The sequence below is a fragment of the Lycium barbarum genome, chromosome 8 (genome assembly GCF_019175385.1).
Source record: "Lycium barbarum isolate Lr01 chromosome 8, ASM1917538v2, whole genome shotgun sequence".
Lineage (NCBI taxonomy): Eukaryota > Viridiplantae > Streptophyta > Magnoliopsida > Solanales > Solanaceae > Lycium > Lycium barbarum.
Genome location: NC_083344.1, coordinates 7780095 through 7795473, shown reverse-complemented (window position 1 = coordinate 7795473; position 15379 = coordinate 7780095). Strand labels below are relative to the sequence as shown.

The 15379-nt window shown below is 33.2% G+C and overlaps 1 protein-coding gene across 2 annotated transcripts; it reads left to right on the top strand.

Moving 5' to 3' along the window:
* Positions 1 to 6120: 6120 nt before the first annotated feature.
* On the top strand, positions 6121 to 13248 carry LOC132605858 (telomere repeat-binding protein 5-like). Of its 2 annotated transcripts, none has more exons than XM_060319120.1 (9): positions 6121 to 7893; positions 8207 to 8906; positions 8991 to 9197; positions 9612 to 9671; positions 9750 to 9829; positions 9971 to 10212; positions 11008 to 11337; positions 11735 to 11798; positions 12582 to 13248. In XM_060319120.1, exons 1-9 carry the CDS (start codon positions 7822 to 7824, stop codon positions 12750 to 12752), a joined length of 1926 nt encoding a protein of 641 aa, XP_060175103.1. In that variant the 5' UTR covers positions 6121 to 7821; the 3' UTR covers positions 12753 to 13248. The 2 variants fall into 2 exon arrangements, with proteins under 2 accessions (XP_060175103.1, XP_060175102.1); XM_060319119.1 differs by having other exon boundaries at positions 6122 to 7893; positions 9603 to 9671.
* The last annotated feature ends 2131 nt before the right edge of the window (positions 13249 to 15379 follow it).

Genomic DNA, 15379 nt, shown 5'->3' with positions numbered 1-15379 from the left:
TCGGGCTATAATTTTTGCTTAACCTACAAAACTGTCTTGAAAAAAAACATATAGCACAATGGGCATGCATGTCCATTGGCTTAAGTAGAATAGGACAGGTTAGGCAACATCTACCTCGAGTACATGTATTCTCGTTTTGGATTTAAATATACAAGGTAGGGGTCGCCTAACCCCCCACCATGAAGATGCCTATAAAAAAAAAAAAAAGACACTGTGAAATTCTATCACAACGCATTTCATTTGATATAGGGAGTTGGAATTCTATTATTTATACTTGTTAAGGAAATATATCATATACACAAAGTCTAAGCTAAAGTTAGAGTTTGAATGAATCGATAAGTTCTTAGCCATATCTGTCTCTGAATCCTGTTGTTTGTGAGAAAAAGTTTAACACATATATGAAAAATCTCTCACCTAATTTTAAGCATTGGCAGATTTAAATTAGACGTAGTGAATTCGCTAGTTATTGGGACTATATTAATTAAGGCTAATTTATGATTTGACTATTATGAATTCGTGTATGGAATTCTACCACAACCCATATGATTTGGTGATCAGCTGTGAGCTTTATTTTTTATACTTATATAATGGACTATTTAACAATATATGAGGTTCGAATTAAAACTATTTTGTTCGGATGAACTGATAAAATTTCTTTATTACATTTGCGCCAGATGTGTGTGTGAAAAAACAAAAATTAAATACGCCACAACGCTTTAGGGGTGGATGATTATTGTTGCAAATATGATTTGTTGAACTAACAAGAAAGAGAAACTGAGTTTGGTTCAATAATTAATGGCTCGTGAAAGTAGTTTCCTGCTTATTAGACGTTAATTCATTCGTTGCCAATTAGGTCGGTTCAATACATTGGTCCACAGACTATAAATTATATACCTATTTTCATTTAATATTTACATCAAATCAAGCAATTTAACTTTAATTGTAAAAAAATTAAAGTAAAATACATATATAAATATTCATTTATTCTTAATCAGAGCTCTCGAGTTTGAGTTCTGGGTGTGAAATCGTCTTTGTTAGGGAGCGCTTTATCCTCAAACTTCCCAACACAAATTTGAATTTAGCCGGATCAATCCTCAATGTGAGTACCGCACGCTGTGTAGGAACCAAAAAATCAAAAAGGTAAAATTAATATGTATCACTTAACCATAATGTTTTTATAGAAGAAAAATATTTTGTTCTTATCGATTTGGTATAAACATATGATTTTTGTTTGTTTCCTTTCTTTTTGGTGACAACATTAGCATGAGAATCATATGGAGACGTTCTACTTATGCAAAATGAAAGTCGAGCGTCGTAAGTACCCCTAATTATTTCTTTAATTGTAAAAATAGAATAGAGGGTAGCTCTCACCTATTTTTTTCAGCAAATAATGTTGGTAGGCAGATGAATCTTATTATATATAGAGCCAGAAATGGGGGGTTGAAAATAAATAAGTAGATAATAGATCACTGCATGTGCATATTGTCCGAATAATTAAGCATATGGTCCTTTCAATATTTGACGCTGACCTCTAGAGATGGAGCACTACTGTTTTGGTTTAGCTTTGGGATGCTTCTTAAAGAAAAAAGTTCTTTTTTTTACAGCTGTGTTTGGCATTCGTATTGATGTCCCATTAAATTTGAATTTCCATCGAGAAATTCTGTATTTTAGCAAAGTGCTCCCTAGCAAAGGTAATTCTGTTCCAATCAAGATTGAAATTCAAAATCTCTAATTAAAGATGAAAAAATACTTATCGATCTAGCAGAAACCCTTATATTGGTTTAAAGGGGATTGTGTGCCCATTTGTTAATACGTAAAAGGATGCAAGCTATGCATGTATCCATTAGTTGGTGAGAAAATACTTTTGAAGACCATTTATATTAGTTTTTGTCAAAACCTACATTTTGTGTGTTTTACGTTCTAGGAAACATATTGGCCAACTGCATTCAGGAACGCGATCTAATATAAATGAAAGTGAATAAGAATTAGAGGAAATTAAATTCAAATTTCAACTAAGACAAAAATTAAATGTTCATAGGTAAAAAAAAGTTAATCTGCCGAAACCTTAATTGGCTTTAGTACTTGCATCGGTGAGAGGCCAGTATCTGATATTCAATAAAATAGTCAAGACTCGAGATGCGTACAAAGCTACCAGAATATTAAAGAAGTTTTCAAATATATAAAAATGTCAATCTTTTTTAAATGAATGTGCATGTGAGTAAGGATATATATATATACATAATGGAATATTAAAATTACCAATGATATAATAGAAATATTAAAATTAAAAAGTTTTCAAAATAAAAAAAAACATCAATTTTTTAAAATGAATTAAAAAAATCATACAATTAAACCAAGTGGATGGTTAAGAAAGAGTTTAAAGTGAACAGACTACTCCCTCTAGTTCAAAATAAGTGGTCACTTAGCTTTTAGCACAATCCTTAAAAAAAAAACAACTTTCAGGAAAGAAATAGGTGTTTTGACAAAACTACCTTTAATTAAAATTTGCGTATTACTATTAACTTGACACATTGGTATATGATTATTTAACACTTAATAAGGGAAAAGATAAGTGAACACTTCGTTATGAACCTGAGGGAGTATTAACTAACTCAACTTTTAAACAAATAACATTAAGGAGTAGTATTCACTCTTTTCTTGAATTAAGGGCAACCCTCCATTTTAGCAGGACAAGTTCACTTAAAGCAAAGCAAACACTTTCCAACTTAACATTGTATCCTTCTTTCACTACAAAAGTACCGCCAAGATACTTTAAATAATTTAATCCCTTAGAATTGCTTATACATGTGTCCTAATATCATATTCTATCTCACATGAAATACTATGTAAATTACTGCATAATTTAATGGGATATATACTTTTAATATCGCCAATCAAATATTGCGTTAATTATGCGGTGATTGGACGTTTTTTCTTATGCAGCCAATCAAACACTGTATTAACTTGTAAAAAAATTTATATTTAAGTTAATTATTCAAATCATGCCAAACGAAACCTAAAGGGTTTAAGTAATTGCATGAATTGAAGATATATAGATTTTAATGCTATATATCAGCGTATAGTTTAACCTGTGATAACAGACTACTTATTATATTTGATTTTTACTAGACTATCAATTAATAATACTTATTTGATCTTAATATTATAAGTTACTTGATCATGTAAGAAATTATTACACTGTCAGTATCTGAAATTTAGGTCAGATGCATAGATAAAGAGGGCGACTGAACTTTGATAAAAATAATAACTGCCATATTATTAGTGATAGCTTACTTCCTTTACATATTATCCGGTATACCCTACTCCCTCCGTTCACTTTTACTTGTCTACTATAGACTTTGCCCACCTCTTAAGAAATAATAAATGAAGTGCATAATTTATTATAATATTCATATTAATTGGTGTATAGTCTTAATGAATTTAGAAAATGATTTGGAATGAGTAATTAATGTTACAGGGTAAAACACGAAAAATAAATTATTTTTCTCTTGATATGCGAAGTGGACAAGTAAAAGTGAAAATTTATATTTGAAATAATAGACAAGTAAAAGTGAACGGAGAGAGTAGCATAATTAATTATGGGCAATTCCCAGAAATGCCCTTATTTTGGGGTGGTCTTCAATTTTTACCCCTCAAATTGGTGGTCTTTAATTTTTATCCTTCACCTAATACCATGAGGTTTGGAGTTCAGACCCCGACTCAGTCAAAAAAAAAAAATCACAAGGCAAAGTTTTGTAGCAAAGTTAGGCCTACGGGCAGAATTTCAAACTCTACCTTAAGGTAGAGTTTTGACCGAAACTCTACCTTAAGGCAGAATTTTGCCTTAAGGTAGAGTTTTAAAGGTAAAATTCTATCTTACAAATCCAAATCTTTATCTTGCAATTTTTTATTTTTTTTACTGAGCTGAGATTTGAACCTAAAACCTCAGAAAACTAGGCGAAGGGAAAAAAATTAAAGACCACCCATTTGAGGGACAAAAATTAAAGACGACCCGAAAAGAAGGACAATCCGCGAAAAAAAAATGCTTAATTATTCACCCAAACATAAACTGCCCCCGTCCTAATTATTAACCAGCATTTTTGTCTCTCCTTTTAACGACCTTTGCCTGCAGTAAGAATTTAATTTTATGAATTGTCTTTTTTTTTTTTTTTATCAACGTGTCGATTCCAAAATTTCACTACACGACAACAAACAGACATGTAATTTGACGTTGTAACCGTCACGTTGTCAACGTTTAAGTTTTGTAAGCTTTCCGAGTTTATCTACGGTTCTCCGTTTGTCACTAAAACTTATCAACGTTACTTGTTTTTAAAGGACAAAAATTATTATGAGGCAGATAATGGTGGAACAAAAAGTACCCAATAAAGGAATAAAACTATGACACGTAGGATTATACTAAATTCCTACGTGGCATATGATGCAAACCGTCACCACTTATTTGTAATCGCTGAAGTCTATATTATCGGGGGGAATTCATAGAAATAATTGGTTACAGAATTGACTTGATGTTGATTATCCTCATAAGATTTGTTTAATTTTTGTCCAAATTAATCCCATCAAAACATGCATAGATCACAATTTGAATTGAGGATAATAACTTTTGACTATTATCGATATTAGCATTGATATTAGATAATTTTATCCATCAAAATTTAAGTAGATTTAAAGAAATTTTAAAACATTTGATCTTTAACTTCGATTTTCTATAAAATAATGAGCGTTTTCAAGAAAATAATCATTAGTAATATAAAACACAATTTGAATCATAATTTCATCACCGCAAATTGTAGATACCTTCATACTACTAATATCTACTTTTATGCTCATTATTTGTCAGGTACCATATACATAAGAAGTTTAATTTTTATATCAGAACAATGTAAAATAATTTTTAGAGTTTATAGTCACAAAGAAGATAATTATATATAATTCTCCATAATTAGTAAAACTAATAGGTTAAAAAATAAGATAAATTATCCACCGTAACATTTTAAAATATACATGCAAATTATAAAGAAAACTTACCTAAATGTACCTTTCAGCCATTTAGTTTATTAAACATGACTGAAGTATACACTTTGGATGTACATTATTTATATATACATATTTTGTAAATTAAATGGCGGTATTTTACTTGAATTTTTTCAAATATAAATTCAAAAAATAACCCGAAAACTAATACGAGAAAAAATGAAGACCTTTTTTTTTTTTTTTTTAATCTCTTCCAATTTTGTCGGATTGTACTTGAAGGGACAATTTAAAAGACACAAAAAAATAAAACTTAAAAAGAAAATTCCCTGACCCAACATTTTACTTAATCATGTGTAAACCAACCAAAACCAACCGATCCGTTTGCCCTTCCACGTGTCGACATCAAGTTACATATGGGCCCACCATTTAGCAAAGAACCGGTCTTTTGGTAGTTTTTTTACCAGTGACCTGTTATTACCAGTTAATCCACCGGTATTTACCGATATTACCGGTCACCTATGTTAAGTGTATAAAAAACTGGGGTTTAAGGCAATGTTTGGATGGTTTTCAAAGGGTTTTTGAGCCCAAAAAAAAAAAACAAATTGCATTTCACAATATTTTTTTACTAAGTACGTGAGTAAAATCCATATTTTTTTTATTTTTATTTTTTTGGCTGTTGAATTATCCTGCCATTTTCATTTGTATCATTTTTTTTTTTTTTTTTGCATTTAAATATTGTTAAGAATATGTGTTACATGGGAAATTAAGGATTTTCATTTTGGTGAATTTTGATGAAATTTGGTTACTAAGTATGTCTATAGAATATGGGTGATCATTGAAATACTTGATTTTTTTAAAAAAAAAAGATTGCATTTAAATATTGTAAGAATATGTATTACATGGGAAATTAAGGAGTTTGATTTTGGTGAATCTTGATTTATTTATTTTTTGTGTGTGTTTTGCTGTTGAATTATCCTGCCATTTTTGTTTGCATCAATTTTTTTTTTTTTTTTGCAGTTAAATGTTGTAAGAATATGTATTACATGGGAAATTGAGGGGATTTGTTTGGTGAATTTTGATGCAAATTTGGTTGTTTTAAGGTGATGTGACATATTGCTTTCTTGTATTTTGCATAAAGTTCCAATCTTTGTTCAATAGTTCAACACCCTGTTTGGTTGGTGGAAAAAAAAATGCATGAAAATGTAGATAAATTTAGAAATTTTTCTTTGAGATTCTGTTATTTCATGGTTTTGAAGGGAATTATGATGAAAATTTGGTTGCTTTAATGTGATGTGATGGTGACAATGATCCATTTTTTTTTCTTCTTTGATTGCAAAAAATTTGATAAAGTTTCAATCTTTGGTTCATAAACTTGTTTGGTTGGGAGAAAATCCTGAAAAATTAGAGGAAGTTTGAGGAAAATTTGGTTGCTTTAAGGTGATGTGATTCATTTCTTTCTTTTTTTATATGCATGATTTGAACAAAGTTTCTATCTTTGTTTGGTACTTGGTTGGATTGAGGAGAAAATTCTGACAAAGTAGAACAAACTGTTGAAAGTTTGCTATTAAGTTCTTTAAGAAGAGATTTTCATGGGGTTTTGAAGAAAATTTGGTTGCTTTTAGGTGATGTGATTCATTTCTTTCTTTTTACTGTGCACAGTTTGCATAAAGTTCCAATCTTTGTTCATAATTTGATACCAACAAAACATTTCAAGAATTATTCAACCTCAAAGCTTTTCCTACTTTTCTAAGTTGTTTTCAGAATTTGGTCACAAAAAGTTTCTTCTTTTTCTTCTGTGAAAATTAGGGTGTCTTAGATTAGATCTATTGATCTTTCCCAAGGGTGTTCTTGAATTTGGTAGATTTGGTTTAGTTGATCTAATTTGTTTTCTTTTTTAGTATCATCTTTGTAAGTTCTTTTATCTTAATTTTCCTTCCAATCTTGATTCGGGGTTTTGGGGAGTTGGGATTCATGGATTCTCCTTTAGAGTTGCATAATTTACTTTACACTCATGAGGAAATCACTTTTTTTTTTTTTTTTTTTTTTTTAACTTTTGAGGAAAAAAGCAACAGGCTTCTTTCTTTTCATCAAACATGTCATGTTGGAAGTACGCTAGCGCCTTTTTTTTTTTCTTTGAGTCAAAACATGAGTGAAAATCTTTCTTGTCATTCTTATATTTCTGATCCAATTGACTGTTGATTCTTATGGTTTCTGAAAATGTGATACCTTAAAGTGCATTTTTGGAACTTGCTTTTCCTTTGTGTATTTAATGCGTTGAAAGCTTTTAAATGATTGAGATCTTGCCATATTCTGGAAATTATTAATTATTAATTGGAGGGAATAGCTTCTTTTAATTATGAAATTAAGATCAGACTTTCTTTGCATGTTGTTGGACTGGATAGTTAAAATTTTATGCTTTCACTCCAAATTACCTGTAATTTTGAGGATATTGCGGCAGTTGAAGTTATGTTTACAAATTTAAGATTAATCCTTTCTATAACCATTACGTAAGTAGAATTCGGCTTAAAGTTCTGCATTCTTCTAAGATTTTTCTCTTACACTGGAATTAATGGAACTCTGGGCATTCTGTTTTATTGCCTTTTCTGTTCCGTGATTTTCTTATCTTTTGTGCTTAACTTCCAATACTTTTACCTCAATATCTTGATTCATGATTTGAGATCTTGCAGGTTTCTTTTTTAGATTATTTCGCGTACTTGGCCCTGCTTGGCTGGAGGGATGTATAGATATGATGTTTTTATACTGTAAAGTTGATCAAAGACTGCTGGTTTTTTGTGTTTTTTGAATGCTTACTCCTATGGTTTCTGAGTTATGGTGAGGTTAGATTATGGATTTAATGGCTATCAGGTGCCTCCTATTCCTCGAGCTACCAGATCAGCTAGGGTAACTTCACTTTTCATGCGCAATTAATTTAGGTTTTTTTTTTTTTTCCATTTTTGGCCCGTCGGCCAAAATTAACCACGCACGCTAGCCAAAATTAACTAAATCTATACACTGATTATCTATATTATGTCTATATATTGTGTATACACTATGTATATTATATATATTTATACTTAATATAATACAAAAAGTATACATTTGTTGGCTATTATTCTTTTGAGCGGTCTAAAAATGTAATTATCCCATTATTTTGCCTTAAAGTTTATGGCTTGCGGTACTCATTCTAATCTTATTTCATTGTCAATCTTTCTAGGGAAGGGGAAATATTAAGAAGAAATCCGATAGCAATGAAATGTGTGCTTTTGACTTGTTGACTACTGTAGCCGGGACGTTACTGCTGGAAGGAGAAAGCACTTCAAATTCTAGCGGGAAAGATCGGTGTGCAGTTGTGAAAGATACTACAGAGACCGTTAAGGAAGATGAAGATACATCTTTAAAAGAAAATAAAGGTTTCTTTATTTCTCAGATTGTCGCAGAAGCTCCTGTGGTAAATCATTGTTTAAGCAAATCGACAGATACGTTATCCAGACCAGCATCTGTAATTACAAGTTCCGATTGCTCGGAGAAGTTGGAACAATTCATAAATGGTGAAAGCAAAATCGAAAACAGAAACTGTTCTAGTAAGGTAGAGCAGGAGGCAGATTTTTCTAGTTGTACATTAGGCGCTGAAAGTGAAAAACAAATGAAAATCAATCCGTTAAATGATGCAAAGATTTCAACCAATAAGAGGGCTTTTTCTGATCTTTGGGATAGGAAACGTTCAATGCTTGTTGCTTCGGACAGTACTGTAAAATTATCTCTTTCAAGGGACCCTGATCCTTCTGGGTCCTTTCCGGTGATCCGGTATAATGATGTACAGTTAGCTAACAGAGATGATGACGAAAAATCTTGCGGGTCCACTCAACCTAGCACCCCAAATAAGGCCTTCAGGCCAGCACCACGTGTCAATGTTGGTGAGTGTTTTTTAATTGCTTATTTTAGTTCTGACCTTCAGTTTTAACTTGCTGGATTTGAAATTAACAAGCTTCTATCTCCAGATAGTGAAACAAGGCATGTGTACCAGAACAGGAAAAATGGCCACACGACCGAAAGGTCTCAGAGGGATTTTCCTTTCAAGAAAAGGAAGCTCTATTATTGTAACTCGTTGTCCAATTCCGATGGAGGGAGTAGTGATGGAATATGTAGTTCTCCGGCAAAAGAATTAAATAGAGATACATCTGGTTATAGTCTAGCATCTTCAGGAGGTTTGTTGTTCTCTTCTAAAATCCTGCTTACAGTATAAGTAGGCGTTTGGCCATAGATTTCAAGTATTTTTCACTCTATTTGGATTTTATGAAGTTGTGTTTGGTTATACTTTTTGCAAAGGAGAGAATAAAACACTTTATTTGAAATTTATGAAGATGGAGTTGGACAACAGGGTTTGGAGCACTTTTCCAAATTTGAAATTTGGAATTCAACTCCAAGTTGGATTTGGAAATCTTGTAACCAAACATTGATTGGAAATAAAGCGAAAAATTAGTGAATAATTCTCATGGCCGGGTTCTTACATGCATGTTAATAATCACAGTCATAACTTGCCCATGTTGGTGTGTATGCACTCCCGTTTCTAATTGGTACTTATCCTTCCCCCTACTTATGTAATTTGACAGCCCGTGCAGCAGCTGGGACATCAATTACCAAAGGAGCTCGTGCACCCTTCAGGTCTAATGACTCCCATGGTGAGAACACCTTCTTTTGGACTAATCAATGATTCTTTTCTATTGAGTTTCTGATGATACAAAGTTGTTTTTCCTCAGTGAAGCTCAAGATCAAGTCTTTCAGAGTTCCTGAGCTTTTTGTTGAGATTCCAGAAAATGCAACTGTCGGTTCTCTAAAGGCATGTAAAAGTGTTACTTTTAAATACTACATAATCTGTTCACCTAAATAAGGTTCTATTTTCATTAGTGCTGCAGCATTCTTGTTTCTTTTCTACATTCAAACTTTGAAACTCACTCTTTGTGCTTCTAATATACTGCAGAGGACGGTAATGGAAGCAGTGACGGCAATACTTGGCGGTGGGCTCCGCATTGGTGTAGTTTTTCAGGGTAAGAAGGTTAGAGATGACAACAAGACCTTATTTCAGGCTGGAATTTCACATGATGACAAACTTGATGCTCTTGGTTTTACCCTGGAGCCTAACCCTTCTCGAGCTTCCGCACCTCTAGGTCCAGAAGGTCGCTCTTGTGTACCTCCTTGTGAGACACCTCAACCACTAACAAGGTACTCCTTCCGTCCTAATTTATGTGAAGGTGTTTGACTTGGCATGCAGTTCAAGAATGAAAGGAAGACTTTTAAAACTTGTGGTCTAAAACAAGCCATAGATATTTGTGTGACCGTAAATCATCTTATTAAGGGTAAAATGGAAAGTTGACTGACTAAAAAGGAAAGTGTGTCACATAAACTGGGAGGGAGGGAGTATTTCATATGCTCAACGATCTCTGATTGGCATTAGTTATGGTGTAATCTTAAGTTTCACTAGCTTAATTTTGGCATTCGACTAGCTCTAGTTAGTCAATGGAGCTGGTGCTGCTTTAGTTTATTGATGAATTAATTCTTGTAAATGTATGCTTGTCGTTATTATGTAGTTAAAGTCTCCGTTTTCTTTCAACTCGGGGCACTTGAAATATTGCTATTCTCTTTAACCCTGTTATAGCCCGTTTGGCCAAGCTTTTGGGATGCCAAACGTGCTTATTTTAGAAAGTTGAGGTGTTTGGCCAAGCTTTTAGAGAAAAATAAGTGTTTTTGAGTAGTAATGGAAGCTGTTTTTCAGAAGTTTGAAGCATTGGTCAAGCACTAAGTATTGCTCTAATATTGACAAAATATCAAAGTGTTGGCCAAAACATAAACTGCTAATCTCTAAAGGTAGTACTTTTTTCAAAAACATTTCGGACAAAAAGCACTTTTCAAAATAAGCAGATTTTGAAAGCTTGGCCAAATAGACTATTAGTCTCTTGTCCCCTTTTTTTCTCTATCTGCTGTTGCTTTTTGATGAGTTTTCCACATATCTCTTGGCAGGTGCTCGCCTGCTCCTACTATTATTCGTAATGGCATACAACAGGGGACATATAATGCCTTCTCGGATCATCCAGGAACAAATTTTAGTAGCTTCATCGAAAGCGATCACGATTCAGCTCCATCCCCTCCTGATGCCTCACTGGGGGAGAAAAATGCTGCAAATTCAAAAGCATTGGTTCCAGTTGCTGCAATGGATGCAGAAGCCTTGGCTGTAGTTCCAATGCGAAAGCCCAAGCGATCTGAAACCGCGCAGCGTCGGATCCGCAGACCTTTTTCTGTTTCTGAAGTGGAAGCACTTGTTCACGCTGTTGAGAAGCTTGGAACTGGAAGGTATATTTAACAAAACCATATATCTGAGCTCGGTTGGTTTTATTAATAAAAAAATAAAAAAAAAACTGGGATAAAACCAATCGAGTCGGTCGGTTTTTTGGTTGGTCCAAAAGTCGATCAGTTTTCTTTTGGTCGGTTTTTGGTAGACACTGTCAGTTTTTAGTCTATTTTGTTAGTTGGACCAAAGGTGCTCCACTTTAGCAAATTTAAGGGACTAAATATGCTCAAGGTTATATTTGAAGGACCAAAATGACTTACTCCTATAGATAAGGGACAATTTTGGCTAAAACCTCAGCGATATTCACTTAAATTTGTATCTTTCATTCAATAGTTGTATGCAAATGAGGAACTCAAAGTTCCTTTATCCCCTTTATATGATGGCTTTGTTATTATACAGGTGGCGTGATGTCAAAATGCGAGCTTTTGATAATGCCAAACACAGAACTTATGTCGATTTAAAGGTACAAACTGCGTTAAATCTCTTGCATTTCGACACTCACCCTCCAATTGTTGCTTTGCCTACTTGGATTAAGGGCACTAGACTCTTAATATGTTGCTTCTCTCACCAGCTCCAACTTTAGGCGTCTTTCCTCAATTAGGTAGTTAATCGTTCACCATTCAATTGTGAATTCTAGAGGAGTCTTACTGTGAAGTTCCCATTTGTTGCTAATGATAAGGCGGTCTCTGTAGCTAAATATGAAATTATTACCGTATTTGTTATATTGTATCTCAATTTTGTGTTGTGTTTTATCTATCTCCAACAATAATTGAAAAGATATTCTATGGATAAGCTGGAATATAGAAAGGAAATGAAGTTATCAGTTATTCTCTTGATTAGGCCTGGGCGAAGAGCCAACCGGCTTGAGGCACCCAGCTTGAGTAGTTTCAGAAAGAGTCGGGGCTCGATTGAGCTTGGTTGCGATCAGCTCAGCACCACTCGGCTCTGCTCGGCCAACGCTTGTGCTCGGGCTCAATCAAACAGGCTCGAGTAAACGTGTAATTTTTGTTTTGAAAATCAAGTATGTCCGTTGCAGTCAAACCTTTCTATGACAACATCGTTTGTTCCGATATTTTTGGCTGCTATAGCGAATAGAGAGCATATAGTATAATATATAAGAATATAAAAGATCGGTTCCACAGGAAAAATGATTGTTATAGTGAAATGTTATAGAGAGTGAAATGTTGTTACAGAGGATGACTGTTATAGAGAGGTCTGACTGTAGGTCGTTTTCACGTTTCTTCAGGACAAATGGAAAACACTGGTGCACACAGCGAGAATATCTCCTCAACAAAGGAGAGGTGAGCCCGTGCCTCAAGAACTCCTTGACCGGGTCCTAATTGCTCATGCTTATTGGTCCCAACAACAAGCTAGGCAACAGATGAAACATCAATCCGAGACGCGTCTTTTGCTTTAAGAAGGTTGTAAAGAATAAACTAGCTGCAGTTACTGGAGGAAGATAAGTAAGTAGATGGGGTTTTGGGGATTTTTTTTGTTTTGTTAATAATAAATATTTTTAAGTGTAAAGATTATAACTCAGGGGAAGTAAATTAGTTCACTTTACATTTAGCTTCCTGCAGTGGGATCTGTTTCCTGCATAGAAGGGAGAGTTGGGGTTGGCACTTGTACATGTTTGAAAATAAAGTGCTTACTAACACAAATTTTTGTATCAAGGCTTTGTAATCAGCTTAAATTCTTGGTTTTTGGACAAGAAATTCTTTTTATGGCAACAATAGGGTGTTGTAGTTTATTGTTTACTTTGTGCAGTAGGAAGAGAAAAAAGGCAGATATAGTTGTTATGTAGAGAGGCCTATTTGATTGTAGAAACTTGTGTGTTGTAGTGATTCTCCAATTCTTTTTGCATCAAAAAAGAGAATTTCTATTCAAGACTACCTTTTTTTTTTTTTTTTTTTTTTGGGTTTCAGCCAGATGATTTTTCTTTTGGTTTATTTTGTTTATTTTTAATACTACTGTTTCTGAGGTGCAATTATACTGCTATAAGTAATGGCCAAGGATGTCTATTGTTATCTGCCTCTGCCTCCCTCTGGAAAGAAGAAAAAATTTAAGTCATGTATACTGAGGATGCAAAGAGTTTTTACATTAAGAATGAACTTTAACTTATACTAATAAATTTAAGTGATTCGATTGTGTAATTCTTTTTTCTTTTTCTTTCTTTTTTGCATAGTTAATGTATAGAGTTAAACTTTGGCGTATGAAAAGCTACTCTTATATTGTGTTGAATCTAAAGTCAAGTTCTAACTCCTTTTGAAACGCATGGAGACAACATTCAAATTCTAATAGAGACAAAAAAATGTTAGATTATGTTTACATTTAAATAGGCTTTGATGGCAAGTTACTCGTATGGGGGAAGGTAATAGATATTTTATAAAGTAATTGAGCCGTTAAGGTACATACAAACTAACATAGATCGTAAAAAGCCATAGAAGACTATTTCCTCCGCATAAATATCACCCTTAAATAGAAAGCTCGAGCTCTTTTTAAGAACTTGTTCACATGTGCCAATGAGAATATTTTCTTTGAAGTGAAACAATCAATTGTTGGAGTTTTGAGAAAAATTGTTTAAGTTTCTTATGGAATATACTTTATGGATCACAGAAATTAGAATAACGTCAAAATAGATGCCAATATTTGGAAAGTAGGCCCTTCAACTTATACGCTGTGATTGATTGGCCCAGTGCTTTCATATCCAAAAACAAGAATATTCGTTTCAAAAATTTTGATACCATCATATGAAAGAATTTACAATTTGTTATTTAACATATTTTTTGAAATTGTTTGAATTTTGTTTTCCAATAAAATATTAAAACCGCTTCGAAGTTTTATTTACAAAAATGATCAAGCCGATCTAAACACCAAAAGTGATTTAAATTTTGATAAAGTAAGTTCATACAATACCCCTTTGATACGTGGAAATGGTGACGTGTTAGCTTTGAGTCAGCAAGCGAGGGGCTCCGGGAAAGCATAATGACTCTCCGGAGGAGTAACCTGGCAGCCGCTACCGGAGACAGAAACTACAAAAGGTTCGGAGAAGCATGCCAACTCACCGGTCAAATGTCATCCAATGTGCAACCGCTACAAGAAACCCCAAGTCTTCCTCCGGTCTTAAATGTGCATTATTGCCCTTCATTGCCATTCATTGTCGTAGCATTAAATCCCTTTATTACCTTTGACATTAATATTGGTAATGAAGAGGGCATGATTTGTGGAACATGCACCCCATAGCTCTAATATAAATAGACGTGCTCATCTCATTGTAAGAATCATCTGAAATTATATACAAAAATTACCTTGATCTTATTTTGCTCTTAGTTTCTAATTGCTTTTGTTCAACTAAGCAAAGATCTGATTATTCGCTTGCCCGGAGACTCTAGCTCAAAAGCTTCTTCAAGGCTCAGGCTATTGCTTTAAATTCCTTTAACTTTCTTTATAATAATCTTGCTTAATTTTACATATTATCTCATTATTCGGTCATATTGATCCACGTGGAATTTCCGTGTAAACACCTATGTTTATTTTGTTTTTTCTTATAAAAATATGATAGAGATCAATATGTTAGTTTTTAAAATTTTTGGTAAGTTCATATCTTATTAACACCAGTTATTTAACGTTAAGTATACACTTTTCGGAAACAAGAATAATTAAGAAATTCCTTTCAACAAAGCAAGATTCTATACGTTTCACTTTTTCTTTTTACCGAAAATGACTACTGTACGGAGGAGTATTAATTATCACATTAAAAATTGTCCATTCTTTTTCCCTTTTAATGGAAAATGTTTCACCTTTAAGAGCCTTTTGAAGATGACCAAAAACCAAAAGCCTTAAACATAACTTTCATAAAAAGTATTCTTGTCTATATCTTTGCTTTAGTAGTGGACGTTGACTAAAGTGTTAGAGCCTGTTTGGATGGGCTTAAAAAAAGCACCTTATAAGCTGGAAATAGCTTATAAGCAAAAAAAAAAAAAAAAATTGGGAAATAGCTTATAAGCCAAAAAAAAAAAAAAAAAAATTGGGGTAGCCCAACTT

Bases quoted from the DNA above. Each gene is read 5' to 3' on its own strand.
- LOC132605858 (XM_060319119.1), top strand. From the start codon at position 7,822: ATGGTGAGGTTAGATTATGGATTTAATGGCTATCAGGTGCCTCCTATT. The intron at 8,907-8,990 runs GTGAGTGTTTTT...TTCTATCTCCAG, and splicing joins AGCACCACGTGTCAATGTTG to ATAGTGAAACAAGGCATGTG. The intron at 9,672-9,749 runs GTGAGAACACCT...GTTTTTCCTCAG, and splicing joins CAGGTCTAATGACTCCCATG to TGAAGCTCAAGATCAAGTCT.